This window comes from Marmota flaviventris, chromosome 3, assembly GCF_047511675.1.
Source record: "Marmota flaviventris isolate mMarFla1 chromosome 3, mMarFla1.hap1, whole genome shotgun sequence".
NCBI classification, from domain to species: Eukaryota; Metazoa; Chordata; class Mammalia; order Rodentia; family Sciuridae; genus Marmota; species Marmota flaviventris.
In genome coordinates this window covers 129,155,959-129,171,433 of record NC_092500.1, presented here as the reverse complement: position 1 = coordinate 129,171,433, position 15,475 = coordinate 129,155,959, and the positions used below count along the sequence as shown (strand labels likewise).

General features: G+C 35.8%; 1 protein-coding gene across 1 annotated transcript in view; it reads left to right on the top strand.

Moving 5' to 3' along the window:
• The window catches only part of LOC114078854 (pregnancy zone protein-like), a 70,909-nt gene extending 68,299 nt beyond the window's left edge, over window positions 1-2,610 (top strand). The window contains exon 36 of the mRNA XM_071609310.1: window positions 2,300-2,610. Within this exon, the coding sequence (XP_071465411.1) occupies window positions 2,300-2,610 (311 nt within the window). The remainder of the gene's footprint in view (window positions 1-2,299) is intronic.
• Window positions 2,611-15,475: the final 12,865 nt, after the last annotated feature.

Genomic DNA, 15,475 nt, shown 5'->3' with positions numbered 1-15,475 from the left:
CCCCCACCCACCTCTCGCTTTACTGAGGTACTTCCCACTGTTGGTTTTGGTTATTGTTTTTCATTTCTTCCTCGTGTAGTGTTTTGCTCAAGATGCTTTGCAATGCTGGTTTTCTGGCTGCAAATTCTTTTAACTTTTGTTTATCATGAAAGGTTTTTATTTCGTTGTCATACCTGAAGCTTAATTTTGCTGGATACAAAATTCTTGGTTGGCATCCATTGTCTTTCAGAGTTTGAAATACGTTGTTCCAGGATCTTCTCGCTTTCAGCATCTGTGATGAAAAATCCACTGTTAACCTTATTGGTTTACCCCTGAATGTAATCTACCTCCTTTCTCTTGTAGCTTTTAATATTTTCTCTTTGTTCTGTATATTGGATATCTTCATAACAATGTGTCTTGGCATTGGTCTACTGTGATTTTGTATGCTCAGTGTCCTGTATGCATCTACAATTTGTACATCTGTTTCCTTTTTTATGTCTTGAAAATTTTCTATAATTATTTCATTCAACAGATTGCTCATTCCCTTGGTTTGAACCTCTATACATTCCTCTATCCCAATGACTCTTAAGTTTGTTTTTTTTTTTATGGTATCCCATATCTCTTGGATGTTTTGCTTGTGATTTCTTACCAGCCTTTCTGAGTTGGCTAGACTCTTTTCAAGATGATATATTTTGTCTTCATTATCTGACGTTCTTGCTTCTACTTGCTCCACTCTGTTAGTGATACTCTCATTTGAGTTTTTAATTTGGTTTATCGTTTCCTTCATTTCTAGGATTATTGATTTTTTTTATAATCTCTATCTCCTGATAAAGATGCTTATTTGCTTCTTTTATCTGTTTATGTAATTCATTTTCAATGTGTTCTTTCATTGTTTGAATTTGCTGTCTCATGTCCTCTTTAAGATTCCATTCCATCTGTCTAAGGTATTCCTTGAGTTCTTTATTTGACCATTTTTCTGATGCCTCTATATCCTCCTGTATATTTAGGCTGTCCTGCATTGTTTGTACTCCTTTTCCTCCTTGCTTTTTCATGCTGCTCATGTTACTTCTTGTTCTGTTTGACTGCTGAGTTACTGTTTACTCCTATAAATTTATTTGGTTTGTGTGTCTCTGGGGGTCTCTCTTTTGTGATGGGAGACTATGACTAGAGATGATGAGTTTTGTTGCATTTTAATGCAGATTCATTCATTTCCTAAACTGTGTACAGATTCTGATGGCATATAGGTTTGCAGTTTGGTCTTGGGACTTATATTTAGGTCGAATGATGTGATGGTATTGAGGTTGGTATCTCTTGGTAACCTTGGAAGGTTGCTCTACTGACGAGGGATATTAACAGGAGAATGGTCTGGAGTATTTGGGGGTAGCTAGGGACTTGGTAGCACTATATAACACCTCAGAACATTTACCTATACATATTTAGTAAATTACATATAAACAGCATCGTGATGCTTGGGAGGAAAGGTATTAGAAGGGGAGGGAAGAAGTCACTAAAGAGAATGAGAGTAAACAGGTAGAATTCAAGGAAAGGGGAATAAGGAAATTGAAAAGACAAAAGAAAAAATAGAAAATAAAAAAAAGAGAAAAATTTTAAAAATAATTTAAAAAATTAAAAAAAAACAAATAATAATAAAAAAAATTTTAAATGCAGTCTTAGAGTTCGATTAACTTCTCTTCCAGTAGGTGGAGCTGTGCCTACCGGGCCAAGCTTCTCTCAATACACACAAACCAATCGCTGTGAAGCAGCTCCTCCTCCCCGACTGGGCGGGTCTCCAATCCTGAGTGCCTAGGGCCTTTTCTTGTGTCTAGTCACTTCCCCACTTTTCCTCCAGCCAGGCCCTTCTCACCGGTGACGCTCACCACAATACTGGCTACATGCCAGGTCTGCTGCTCCCTGGAGCACTATTTTCTTGAACGACTGGGCACACTCTCCCTGCTTGCCATTCCCTAAGACCCTAAGGTTGTGGAGCGAGGGGCTGAGAACCCTCAGCGTATTTTGCCTGCCCTCCAGTAGCCACGCCCCCGGGAGCTGGTGCAAGAGACCTCAGTTGTCAGCGCTGGTGGGAGTGGTAGCTGGGGGTCCCGAGCCGATCCTGATTCCCTCGGTCTGACTATCACACTCACAGGAATGCTGGGAGGGGCCCTTGAGGTTTCCCCGCTGTGTGGAGAGGGAAGGCTAGGGGGTTACACACCTGCCGCCGCCAGTTTCAATGAAGTTATCTCCTCCTCCGCATTCTGGTGACGTCAGGTCTCTGCCATGGTGATATCCCATGCGAATAGCGACAGTTTATTCCCTTTGCCAGGTGTTCGATGCAACGGGTGGGTCCTGACCGGCTCTCCCAAGCCCCGTCTCAACCCTGTGGCCACTGCCTATGAAGGCTCGGTTGGTATTAACCTCCACAGGTTCATGGAGAGCCGACAAGTTGTTTCAGCGGGAGCATTTAGCGCTAAGTCACAGGGGTTTGTCTGCAAGATGCAGGCCAATGGGAGCCTGAATTCACCCGCTCCGGGCTCAGTGTGTGTTCTGAGGGGCACAGACTGCTCGCCTGAGATCCACGTCAGCTCAGCATTGCCTAGTGATCATCATACAATACAAATATTTTCAGCTTTTTAAGGAGCATCCATACTGTTCCCTACACTAGCTAAACTATTATACATTCCCAACAACAGTATATAAGAGTTTGTCTACTGCCCATACTTTCCAGTATTTCTTAATTTTTTGGTATTTTAATAATAGCCATTCTAACTGTGATGATAAATATTATTTCTCATTATAACTTTAATTTGTATTTTCCAGATGGTTAATGATATTGAGCATTTTTTTCATGAATTTATTGGCCATTTGTGCCTTTTCTTTTGAGAAGTGAATATTCAGATCATTTGCCCATAGTAATTGTATTATTTGTTTCATACTGTTAAGCATTTTTAGTTCTACATATATTCTGTACATTAATGTTCCGTCAGATGAATAATTGGCAAATATTTTCTTTCGTTCTTTAAGTTGTCCCTTCACTTAATTGTTTCCTTTATTGTGCAGCAGATGTTTAGTTTGATGTAATCCTATTTGTCAATTTTTGCTTTTGTTTCCTGTGCTTGGGAATCCTACTCAGAAAATCATTGCTTGTGCCAATGTCTTAAACTCTTTTGCTTATGCTTCCTTTTAATGTCAGAATATCCAGTCTTACAATTAGGTTTCTTATTCACTTAGATTTGATTTTTGGACCGGGTGAAAATGGGGTGAAATTTCAATCTTCTTCATGTGGATATTCAATTTTCTTGGCACCATTTTTTAAAGAGGCTTTTATTTCTCCAAGCATGTTCCTGGAACCTGTGTCAACAGTTTTCTATAACTATATTGGTATATTTTTGGTATCTCTATTTTGTTCCATTGGCTCGTGTCTGGTTTTGTGCCAATAACATGTTTGGGTTGTGATAGCTCTACAGTATTTCATAAAAGCATGTACTGATTCCTCCAGCTTTGTTATTGATCTTATTCAATATTTTACTGGAAGTTTTAGTCAGAGTAATTAGACAAGAGAAACAAATGGAAGGCATAAAACAGAGGGAGGAAGTTAAATCATCCCTGTTTGCAGATTATGTGATTCTAAATATAGAAAAACTTAAGGACACCACAACTTAAGTTCTTTTGCTCAAGAACTGCTTTGGCTATTTGGGGTCTTTTGTGCTCCTATATGAACTTCAGGATTGTTTTTTTTTTCTAGTTCCGTGAAGAACATCATTGGTATTTTCATAGCAATTACACTGAATCTATAAATTGCTTTGGGTAGTATGTTAGCTTTTCATTGCTGTGACCAAAATACCAAGTAAGAACAACTTAAATGTGGAGAATTTACATTAGCTCATGGTTTCAGAGTTTAGTCCATGGTAGGCTGACTCTATTGTTGTGGGCTCAAAGGGAGGCAGAAAATCATGGGTGTCCTTGAGGGGCACTGCTCCATTCATGGAAGCCAGGAAGCAGAGAGAAAAAGAGGAAGGAGCCAGAGGGAAGATGAATCCTTTTGAATACAACTCCAGTGACCCACCTTGTCCAGTCATGTCTCATCTGCCTAAAGTTACCACCTTATTAGTCCATTCCAATTTGGATGGACTGATCAGGTTATAGATCACACAATCCAATCACTTTACCTCTGAATATTACTGAAGCTTTGGGGGGAAACCTCATATTCAAACACAAGAGATAATAGAGACATTTTCACAATATTAATTCTTCCAATCCATGAATATAGGACATCATTTCATCTTTGTCTTCAATTTCTTTCATCAGTATGTTGTTTATTTATGTTGTAGAAGAGATCTTTAAATTCCTTGGTTAAGATTATTCCTACATATTTTATTTTTTAAATTTTGTAGCTATTGTGAATGGGATTGTGCGTGGGCTCTCTCTCATCCAGCAAGGAGGTCCATGGAACAGGGTAGAGGAGAGTGCAGCTGCAGAGTCGCTATTCAAGACCTCCAGACACCAGACAGGAAGCAGATCTAATTTTATTGCATAGTTACCATGTCAGGCAGTAGCTAAGCAGATTACAGGCAACCACCAATACAATTTCTTGCCAACTGTCCTTGCAGCAACCAATCAAGAGACGAGCTGCGGAGCAAGTGCAGGGACTGCAACACATGGCCTCACACCCAGGGCTGTGCCTATGGGGTAAGTGGTCTGCTGCTCACACACCTAGCAGGAGGGGAGTGGCCTACCACTCAGACACCCTTAATGTGGCCATGTATGCAGTACTCCGTGCATTTGTCCCCACAGTATTGCTTTCATTATTTCTCTCAATAATTTTGTTATTGATATGCAAAAAAAAACTATTGATTTTTTTCTATTTTTTTATCCTGCTACTTTACTAAACTTCTTCATCAGTTCTAATAGCTTTTTTGGTGGTGTCCTTAAGGTTTCTATATTTAGAATCACATAATCTGCAAACAGGGATGATTTAACTTCCTCCCTCTGTTTTATGCCTTTCATTTCTTTCTCTTGTCTAATTACTCTGACTAAAACTTCCAGTAAAATATTGAATAAAATCACTAAGAATAAACACACATATATTAGAAGAAATGCTGTCTGCTATTCCCCGTTTAGTATTATGTTGGCAAGGAATTTGTATGGCCTTTATTATGCTGAAGTATAATCCTACACCAAATTGGTTCAGGGCTTTTATCTGACGATAGAGATATTGCATTTCATCAAATGCTTTTCTTTATCTATTGAGATGATTGTATGATTCTTATCCTTCATTCTGCTTATGTGATATATTTATCGATTTGTATATGTTGAGTGATCCTTGCTTCTGTAGTATTTAACCAAATACTTTTTGTGTAGTGATGTTGAATTTGATTTACACCTGTATTTAAATGATGAAATTTGCATCTGTGTTGGTCAAGGATATTGATCTTTTGTTGTTGTTGTGTTCTTTTTTGTTGTTGTTGTTCTTGTGTTTGATAACATGGCAATGCTGTCTTCATAGAATGAGATTTGAAGAGTTTCCTTCCTTTCAATTTTATGCCATAGTCTGAGAAGAGCTAGAATTAATTCTTTGAAAGTTTGGTTAAATTCAGCAGTGAAGCCATCTGGTCCTGTGCTTTCTTTGTTAGAAAGCTATTTACTGATTCAGTCTCATTATTTTTATTAGTCTATTCACATTTTTTATGTGATCATGGTTCAATTTTGGTAAGTCATATATGTCTAGAAATTTGTCCATTTCTTCTAGTTTTCTAATTGATTAATATATAGTTATTCAGAATAATTACTGTTTATCCTTAATATTTCTGTGGTATCAAGTGTGATGTTTCCCTTTTCATCTCTAATTTTATTTATTTGGGTCTTCTCTCTTTCATTCTTTTTTATTAGAGTGTTATAGTTATACATAGTATATGGGTTCATTTTGACAAATCATACACAAAGGAATTTGATTTTAATCCCCATTCTTCTCCCCACACTTTTCCTTCCTTCCTCCATCCCTCTATTCTGCTCCCTCTGCTCTACTGGTCTTCCTTTCAGTCCTTTATTTTTTATTAGTACTTTCTACATATACATAGAAGTGAAATTTCCTTTGGTATATTTACATATGCAAATGACATGATTTCATTAAATTCATTCTATATTTCTTCCCCTTTCCCACTCTAATACACTGATATTCCCTAGATATTTATGATATCCGATGCCCACCACACCTTTTTTCCCTTATTTTGCTGTAACTTCGACATATGAGAGAAAACATTCAACTTGATTTTCTGAGTATGGCTTATTTCATTCAGCATGATGTTTTCCATTTCCATTAATTTACTGGCAAATGCCATTACTTCATTCTTCTTCTTTTTTTCTTTAAATATCTTTTTTTTTAATGTGGTGCAGAGGATCGAACCCAGGGCCTCACACATGCAAAGAAAGTGCTCTATCCCTGAGCTACAACCCCAACCCCTATTTCATTCTTTATGGCTGAGTAAAACTCCATTGTGTATATATACCACATTTTCTTGACCCATTCATCTACTGATGTGCGGCATCTAGGCTGATTCCATAATTTGGCTATTGTGAATAATGCTGCTATATACATTGAAGTGTCTGTATCATTATGCTAATTTTTGTTCTTTCGGATAAATACCAAAAAGTGGAATAGCTGGTCATATGGTGGTTTGCATTCCTGGTTTTTAAAGGAATATCCACACTACTTTCCTGGGTGGTCGTACTAATTGCAATTCTACCGACAATGTATCAGTGTACCTTTTTCTTCACATTCTCATCAGCATTTATTATTATTTGTGTTCTTTATAATTGCTATTCTGATTGGAGATGAAATCTTAATGTAGTTTTGATTTGCATTTCCCTGAATGCTTGAGATGTTGAACATTTTTTTCATATATTTCTTGACCATTTATGCTTTTTCTTTTGATAAATGTCTACTTCTTTTTCCCATTGGTTGATTGGGTTATTTGGAGAATTTTTTGGTGTTAGGTTTTTTGAGTTATTTACATATTCTGGATATTAATCTCCTGTCAGAAGAGAAGCTGGAAAATATTTTTCCCCATTCTGTAGGCTCATTCTTCATAGCTTTTAGTCATTTCTTTGATGTGCAGAAGTTTTAAAAATTGATGGAATCCCATTTATTAATCCTTGATTATATTTCTTGAGCTTTTAGGGGTCTTATTGAAGAAATCAGTGCCTGCACTTAAATGATGCAATGTTGACCCTATGTTTTCTTCTAGCAATTGCAAGATTTGTGGTCTAATTTCTAAGCCTCTGATCCTGAGCTGCTGGAATTACAGGTGTGTGCCACCATGACCTGGTGCCAACATATATTTTTGACTCTTTTGTCAATTATCAGATGGCTGAATTATGTGGCTTTGTCTCTGTGTATTCTGTTCTATTCCATTGGTCCTTACATTTATTTTGATGCCAACACATGCTACTTTTGTTACTACAGCTCTGTAGTACAGTTAATTTCAGATCAGGTATTGTGATGCCTCTTGCTTTGTTTTTTTCTTTTCTTTTTTTTTTTTTTTTTTTTTTTGGTACCAGGGATTAAACCCAGGGACACTTAACCACTGAGCCACACCCTCAACCCTCTTTATTTTTTTTATCTTGAGACAGAGTCTCACTAAGTTGCTTAGGGCCTCACTAAGTTTCTGAGGCTTGATTTGAACTTGTGATCCTTCTGCCTCAGCCTCTCAGGCCTCTGGGATTACAGGCATACACCACCATGCCTGACTTTGCTTCACTTTTCTTGCCTAGTATTGCTGTGGCTATTCTGGGTGTCTTATTCTTCCAAATGAATTTAAAGACTGTTTTTACTAGCTAAGGGAAGAATTCCACTGGTATTTTGATGGGGACTGCATTGAATCTGTATATTACTTTTAGTAGTATGGCCATTTTGACAATATTAATTCTGCCTATCCAAGAACATGGAAGGTCTTTACTTCTTCTGAGGTTTTCTTCATTTTTTTTCTTCAGTGTTCTACAGTTTTCATTGTTCAAATCTTTTTACCTCTTTGATTAGATTAAATCCCAGTTGTTTTTTTAGGTTATTGTGAATTGGATGGTTTTCCTGATTTCTTTTTCAGCTAAATCACTATTGGAATATAGAAAGCTATTGATTTATGAATGTTGATCTTCTATCCTGCTACTTTGCTAAATTCATTTTTCAGCTCTAGAAGTCTTCTGATGAAATTTTGTGCTTCTAGATATAGCATTATGTCATCAGCAAACAGAGACAGTTTTACTTATTTGTATCTCTTTAACTTCTTTGTCTTGCAAAATTGCCCTGGCTAGAATTTCAAGAACTATATCAAATAGAAGTAGTGAGAGTAGACATACTTATCCTATTCCTGATTTTAGAGGAAATGCTTTCAGTTTCTCTCTATTCAGAATGATGTTGACTTTGTGTTTGTCATATATAGCCTTTATAATGTTGAAGTAAGTTTCTTCTATTCCTAGTTTCCCCAGTATTTTTAACATGAATGGGTGTAGAATTTTATCAAAGGCCTTTTCTACATCTATTGAGATAATCATGAGATTCTTGTTTTTAATTCTATTAAAGTAGTAAATTTATTGATATACATATGTTGAACCAAACCTTGCATCCCTGGGATGAAGCTCACTTGATCATGACACATTATCTTCTCAGTGTGTTTTTTAATTTGGTTTGCTAATATTTTATTAAGGATTTTTGCATCTATGTTCATCAGAGATATTTTTCTATAGTTTTCGTGATGTGTTTTTGTCTAGTTTTTGGTGTCAAAATTATACTGTCTTCATAGAATGTATTTGGGAGTGTTCTCTCCCTTTCAATTTCATAAATAATTTGAGAAAAACTGGAGTTAGTTCTTCTTTAAAGGTCTAGTAGAATTCAGCTGAGAATCCCTTTGGTCCTGGGCTTTTCTTTGTTGGTAGGCTTTAATTGCTTTTTCAATTTCATTACTTGATATTGGTCTGTTTAGGGTTTTGTTGTTGTTGTTTTTTGTCTTCCTGGTTCCAATTGAACAGATCATATGTGTCTAGAAATTTGTGGTTGTCTTCTAGATTTTCCAGCTTATTTTTTTATTAGTTGTTCATGACAATACAATGATCTTGACATATCATACATTTGAATCAAATGGGGTATGAATTCTTAGTTTTCCAAGTGTACAGGTTGCAGAATCACATTGGTTATACAGATACGTATATACATACAGCAATACTAGTGTCTATTTTATTCTGCTGCCCTTCCTATCCCCCACCCCCTCCCCTCCCCTCCCATCACCTCTCTCTACCCAATGTAATGTGACACAGGAGTTGGACACAGCATGACAAAGTTTATCTCAGAAGTCTCTTTTGGCTGTGTTCACAGGAGGGTGGGAGAGACAGGGAGACAGCTGAAGTTGCTGTGTTATTCAAGTCTGCCTCATTACTCCCCTATGGGTGGGCGGCAGCAGAACCTAGGTATTCCTCCCATTATTAACTCGTATCTTAGTGCAGCACAGGGGTACAGGCAGTGGGAACTGCATGGACCCTTGCTTTCAGCTGTGGCATGGTGCAAATCCAAACATGACTGGTAATGCTCCTGGTCTCAAAGGGTAAACTTCTCAATCACCTTGGTCTCAAGAGCTACATCCTCTACTTCCTCTCCATGTCACAATACCCTTCACCTAAAGTGGAAGGCAGCCAGGAGAATTGCAACACAGTCATTCTGTTGAGCCAAGTTTGGTTCATGAGCCAACTACTGCTGAGATAGTACAATGGAATGACTGTGGAGTCCCAGAAATGGGAATATCCAGGAGTTTCTGACCCCTAGAATATCCGGTGGACTCAATAGCTCACTTCTCAATATCCCTGAGGATTCACGTGTGAGGGTTCATTGGGGATGGATATGAGATGTTTTTTCAAAGTAAGGCTACCATGAATATTCCAGCCTACTTATCTAGGTGCCATTATATAAAGAAAACAATTCCATTCACATTAGCACCAAAAAATAAAATACTTAGCATCAAACTTAACCAAGAAAGTTAAAGACTTGTGTCTGAAGACTACAAAATATCAATGATAGAATTTGGAAAGACTTCCTATGCTAGTGAATTGGAAGAATTTTTATTGTTAAAATGCCCATATTACCCAGAGTGATTTGTAAATTCAATGCAATCTCTATCAAAATCACAATGGCATTAGTTACAGAGAGAAAAACACAATTCTGCAATTCACAACCACCAAAAAAAATGCACACAGAACAATATTGAGAGAGAAGAACAGAACCAAAAGGTTTATATTTCCTAAATTCAAAATATAGTACAAAGTCACATTCATCAAAATAGTATGGTACTGGCATACAGATAAATGTATAGGTCAACAAGACAGACTAGTTTGTTTTATTTTTAATAATATCACCAGTACCTAATGAAGAACCCGGTTCATTATAGTCTTTTAAATAGGACTGACTGACTAAATAATTTGGTTAATCAATCTCTTTTCTTTAACTTCAGAATGTTATATCCAACTTCTTAATAGCTTCACTGGAATTCTCAAAAGAACCTCAAATTCAGTGTATCTAAGATTCCTCCTACTACTTTCCCTATATCTTTCATTAGCAAGACTATCCATGCACTTGTCCTAGTGAGAAACCCAGAGTTATCCTCGACTTATGATATCTAACATGGAAAATAAAGGCCCATACCTATATACCTATTTTATAAAGTTTCAGAAGCATTAAGTGAAATAACCCAGGCAAAGTGCTTATCAGGATGCCTGGAACACAATATTTTCAAGTATTAGATTTTTTGTCAATTCTAAGATACATATCTTTTCACATCTCTGAAATCAGGATGTGTTTTTCAATCAGAAAGTGATAATTTAATTAGATGTGACTTTCTCCTTTAAATAGCATATTTTATAACCATGTCCTTTTATTTATGGTGTCTAGGATGTTATAAAATGCAATAAAATGATTTCTCTGTCCAATATACTGATTAATATTAAAGTATTAATTAAGTCATAGAAAATGTGCTTCAAATTCATACTTTCTTGCCTCTATCCACAGTTCTAACTACTTTTGGACCCTTGTTTTCTCTCAGATGAACATTGAAATTGTCCCCTGAATTATCTCCCTTCCTCCTGCATTGCCTTTCTCCAATGTATGTGCCACATTCCTGCCAGAGTGATTATGTTTCTTCCATGCATAAATTTACTACATTGCCTAAACAACTGTCTGCATAACTAAATCCAGATTCTTCATCATGGTATAAGGGCTCCAGTTCTCTCTCTAGTTTTATTCCTAAGCCCCAGTGTATCTGAAGTCCTGTCTTTAGTTGCAGATTATCTAACACCTCATGTTATTTTAAAATCATGTGTTTTAGTCTCACTGATATCCCTCTAGAATGTTTTGCATCTGTTTGGAAGTTAGCTAGTAATCCGGGGAGCAATAAATAACAGAAAAGCAACCAAGAGTTGCTTGAACAAATAGGACAGTCCATAGGTTAATAGTCCAAGGTTGATGCAATAGCCCAGTGATGGTCAGGACCTAGACAGTTTCAATCTTTTGAATTTGCTTAGCAAGCAAACCTTCATTCTCATGCTTGTTGCTTCAGCATTGCAACACAGTGATTGAAATTTCAAGCAGCATATCTACTTCTCATGCAGGAAGAATAAGAAAGAATACTCAGGGGTATGCCCACTGAAATTCTCATCTTTAACTAAGCAAACATAAAGCCTCTTCCCATGAACCCCATGCAGCAGTTTTCTACTTGAATCTGATTGGCCATAATATATTAAAGAGTCACCCCTAGTTTATAGGTGGCTTGGTAGAAGGATGTTGTTTGATCTCTGTTTGCTATAATCTGCTAGGCAAATGTCTTCTCATTTCTTGAGACTCAACTATATATAGATACAGATAGATATATAGCCTGCTCATCATTACACGAACATTAATATAGAACCTAGTGCATAATACAATGAAAGAAATTCTTCCCTTGTGGAATTACATCCTCTTATTTACCTTGTGAGTCATTATTTCTATACCTACTAATTTACCTTAGAGACTCTCCTCAAAGACCAAATATTGACCAATATCAATTGACCAATATCAATTTGGTCAACATCAACTGACTTAAAAATTACCCAATATCAATTTTTGTCAATCTAATATTATAATAATATTATTGTACTTCAATAATATTATTATTCATTGAAGCATAATTAGATTAACAAAAATTGATAACTTCAGTATGTGATTTATTAGTTATGATACACATAATATAGTGTAACTATCAAAATGTTTCTAACTGTAGATATTTAAACAGACATGAGAAGTTATCTCAAATGTATATTTTAATGAAAAATGTGAAGCAAAATGTATAGTAAAATACCAGTTTAAAAAAGGATGAATCCAAAAGAAGAAAAAGTTAACAAATAAATTACCTCACACTACATCTCAAAGCCCTAGAAAAAGAAGAAATAGGCAGCAAAATCAGTAAAAGGCAAGAAATAATTAAAACTAGAGCTGAAATCAATGAAACCAGGCAAAGACAAATCAAAGAAAGAAAAGCTCAGCCAATATCTCTAATGAATATAGATGTAAAAATTCTCAATAAAATTCTGACAAATTGAATACAAAAATATTCCAAAAAGATTGTGCACCATGATCAAGTGGGATTCATCCCAGGGATCCAAGGATGTTTCAACATACGGAAATCAATAAGTGTAATTCATCACATCAACAGACTTAAAGATAAGAATCAAATAATCATCTCAATAGACAAAGAAAAAGAATTTGACAAAATACAGCACCCCTTTATGTTCAAATCACTAGAAAAACTAGGGATAACAGGAACATATCTCAACATTGTAAAGGCTATCTATGTTAAGCCTCAGGCCAACATCATTCTAAATGGAGAAAAAAGAAAGGCATTCCCTCTAAAAACTGGAACAAGACAGGGATGCCCTCTTTCACCACTTATATTCAATATAGTTCTTGAAACGTTTGCCAGAGCAATTAGGCAGATGAAAGAAATTAAAGGGATTTGTATAGGAAAAGAAGAACTTAATTAGCACTATTTGCTAACAATATGATTCTATACTTAGAAGACCCAAAAAATTCCACCAGAAAACTTAAAGAACTAGTAAATAAATTCAGCAAAGTAGTAGGATATAAAATCAACCCCCATAAATCAAAGGCATTTTTGTGTGTCAGTGACAAACCCCCTCTGAAAGGGAAACAAGGAAAACTGCACCATTTATAATATCCTCCAAAAAAAAAAAAAAATACTTGAGAATCAACCTAACAAAAGAGGTGAAAGATCTATACAATGAAAACTACAGAACACTAAAGATAGAAATCAAAGAAGACCTTAGAAGATGGAAAGATCTATCTTGCTCTTGGATAGACAGAATTAATATTATCAAAATGACCATACTACCAAACGCACTATACAGATTTAATGCAATTCCAATCAAAATCCCAATGGCATTCCTCATAGAAATAGAAAGGCAATCATGAAATTCATCTGGAAAAATAAGAGACCAAGAATAGCTAAAGCAATCCTTAGCAGGAAGAGTGAAGCAGGTGGGATTGCTACACCAGACCTTAAACTATACTACAGAGCAATAGTAACAAAAACAGCATGGTATTGGCACCAAAACAGACTGGTAGAACAATGGTACAGAATAGAGGACACAGACACTAACCCACAAAAATTACAATTTTCTTATATTAGACAAAGGTGCCAAAAACATGCACTGGAGAAAAGATAGCATCTTCAACAAATGGTGCTGGGAAAACAGCAACAAAATGACATTAAACCCCTATCTCTCTCCATGCACAATTAACTCAAAATGGATCAAGGACCTAGGAATTAAACCAGAGACTCTGCATCTAATAGAAGAAAAAGTAGGACCTAATCTTCATCATGTGGGATTAGACCCCAACTTCCTTAGTAAGACTCCTATAGTGCAAGAATTAAAACCAAGAATCAATAAATGGAATGGATTCAAACTAAAAAGTTTCTTCTCAGCAAAAGAAACAATCTTTGAGGTGAATAGAGAGTCTATATCCTGGGAGCAAATTTTAACCCCTCACAGTCAGATAGAGCACTAATCTCTAGAGTATATAAAGAACTCAAAAATCTTAGCACCCAAAAAACAAATAATCCAATCAATAAATGGGCCAACTACCTGAACAGACACTTCTCAGAAGAGGATATACAATCAATCAACAAATATATGAAAAAATGCTCATCATACCTAGCAATTAGAGAAATGTAAATCAAAACTACTCTAAGGTATCATCTCACTCCAGTCAGAATGGCAGCTATTATGCATACAAACAATAATAAGTGTTGGCAAGGATGTGGGGGAAAAAGGTACACTCATACGTTGCTGGTGGGATTGCAAATTGGTACAGCCAATGTGGAAAGCATTGGATTTCTTGGAAATTGGGAATGGTGTTGAGAAAGATAATTGATGGTATTGAAAAAGATAATGCTAAGTAAAGTTAGCCAGTCCCCAAAAAACAACAAATGCCGAAAATATTCTCTGATATAAGGAGGCTGACTCATAGTGGGGAAGGGAGGGGGAGAATGGGGGGAATAGATGAATTCTAGATAGGGAAGAGGGATGGGAGGGAAAAGGAGGGGGCGGGGATTGGCAAGGATGGTGGAATGTGATAGGTCATTCTCCAAAGTACATACATGTATGAAGACACGAATTGGGTGTCAAAATACTTTATATACAGAGACTATGAAAAAATTGTGGTATATATGTGTAATAAGAATTATAAAAAAAATAAAAATAAATGACTGTGAAATGCATTATAATTCTTATTACACATATATACCACAATTTTTTCATATCTCTGTATATTGATTTATATTGATATAAAAAATAAATGACTGTGAAATGCATTATATCAATTAAAAAAAAAGATAAATCCTAAAATTCATATGGAATCTCATGGAACCCCCAAATTGCCAACTTTGCTCCTCTTTGAAAAAAGTCAATAGTCACCACTGTTTTGTCCTTCTTTGAAACAAGAAAGACAAAGTTGGAAGACTCATAGTCCTGACTTCAAAATATCTTACAAAGGTATTTACAAAAACAGGGTGATATTGGAATAAACATAGACAAATAAATGAATGGAATAAAATAGCCCAGAAATATAACCTCATATATATGGCCAAATAATCTTTAATAGGGTGCCAAGATCACTAAATAGGACAGATTCATCAAGAAAAGGAGTTAGGAAAATTGGATATTCATATGTTCAACAATGAAGTTTCATCTTTCATACACAGAAATTAAGTCAAAATAAATTAAAGATGTAAAGTTGAGACCTATAAAGCTATTAAACTATAAAACTTCTAGAAGAAAAAAGTGGAAAGTTTCATGATATTAGAGTTGTGAGTGACTTCTAGAATATGACATCAAAAGCATAGGCAATAAAAGCAAAAATCAACAAATAGTATTTCATCAACTGTAAAACTTTTAGATATCAAGAGAGAAAAGA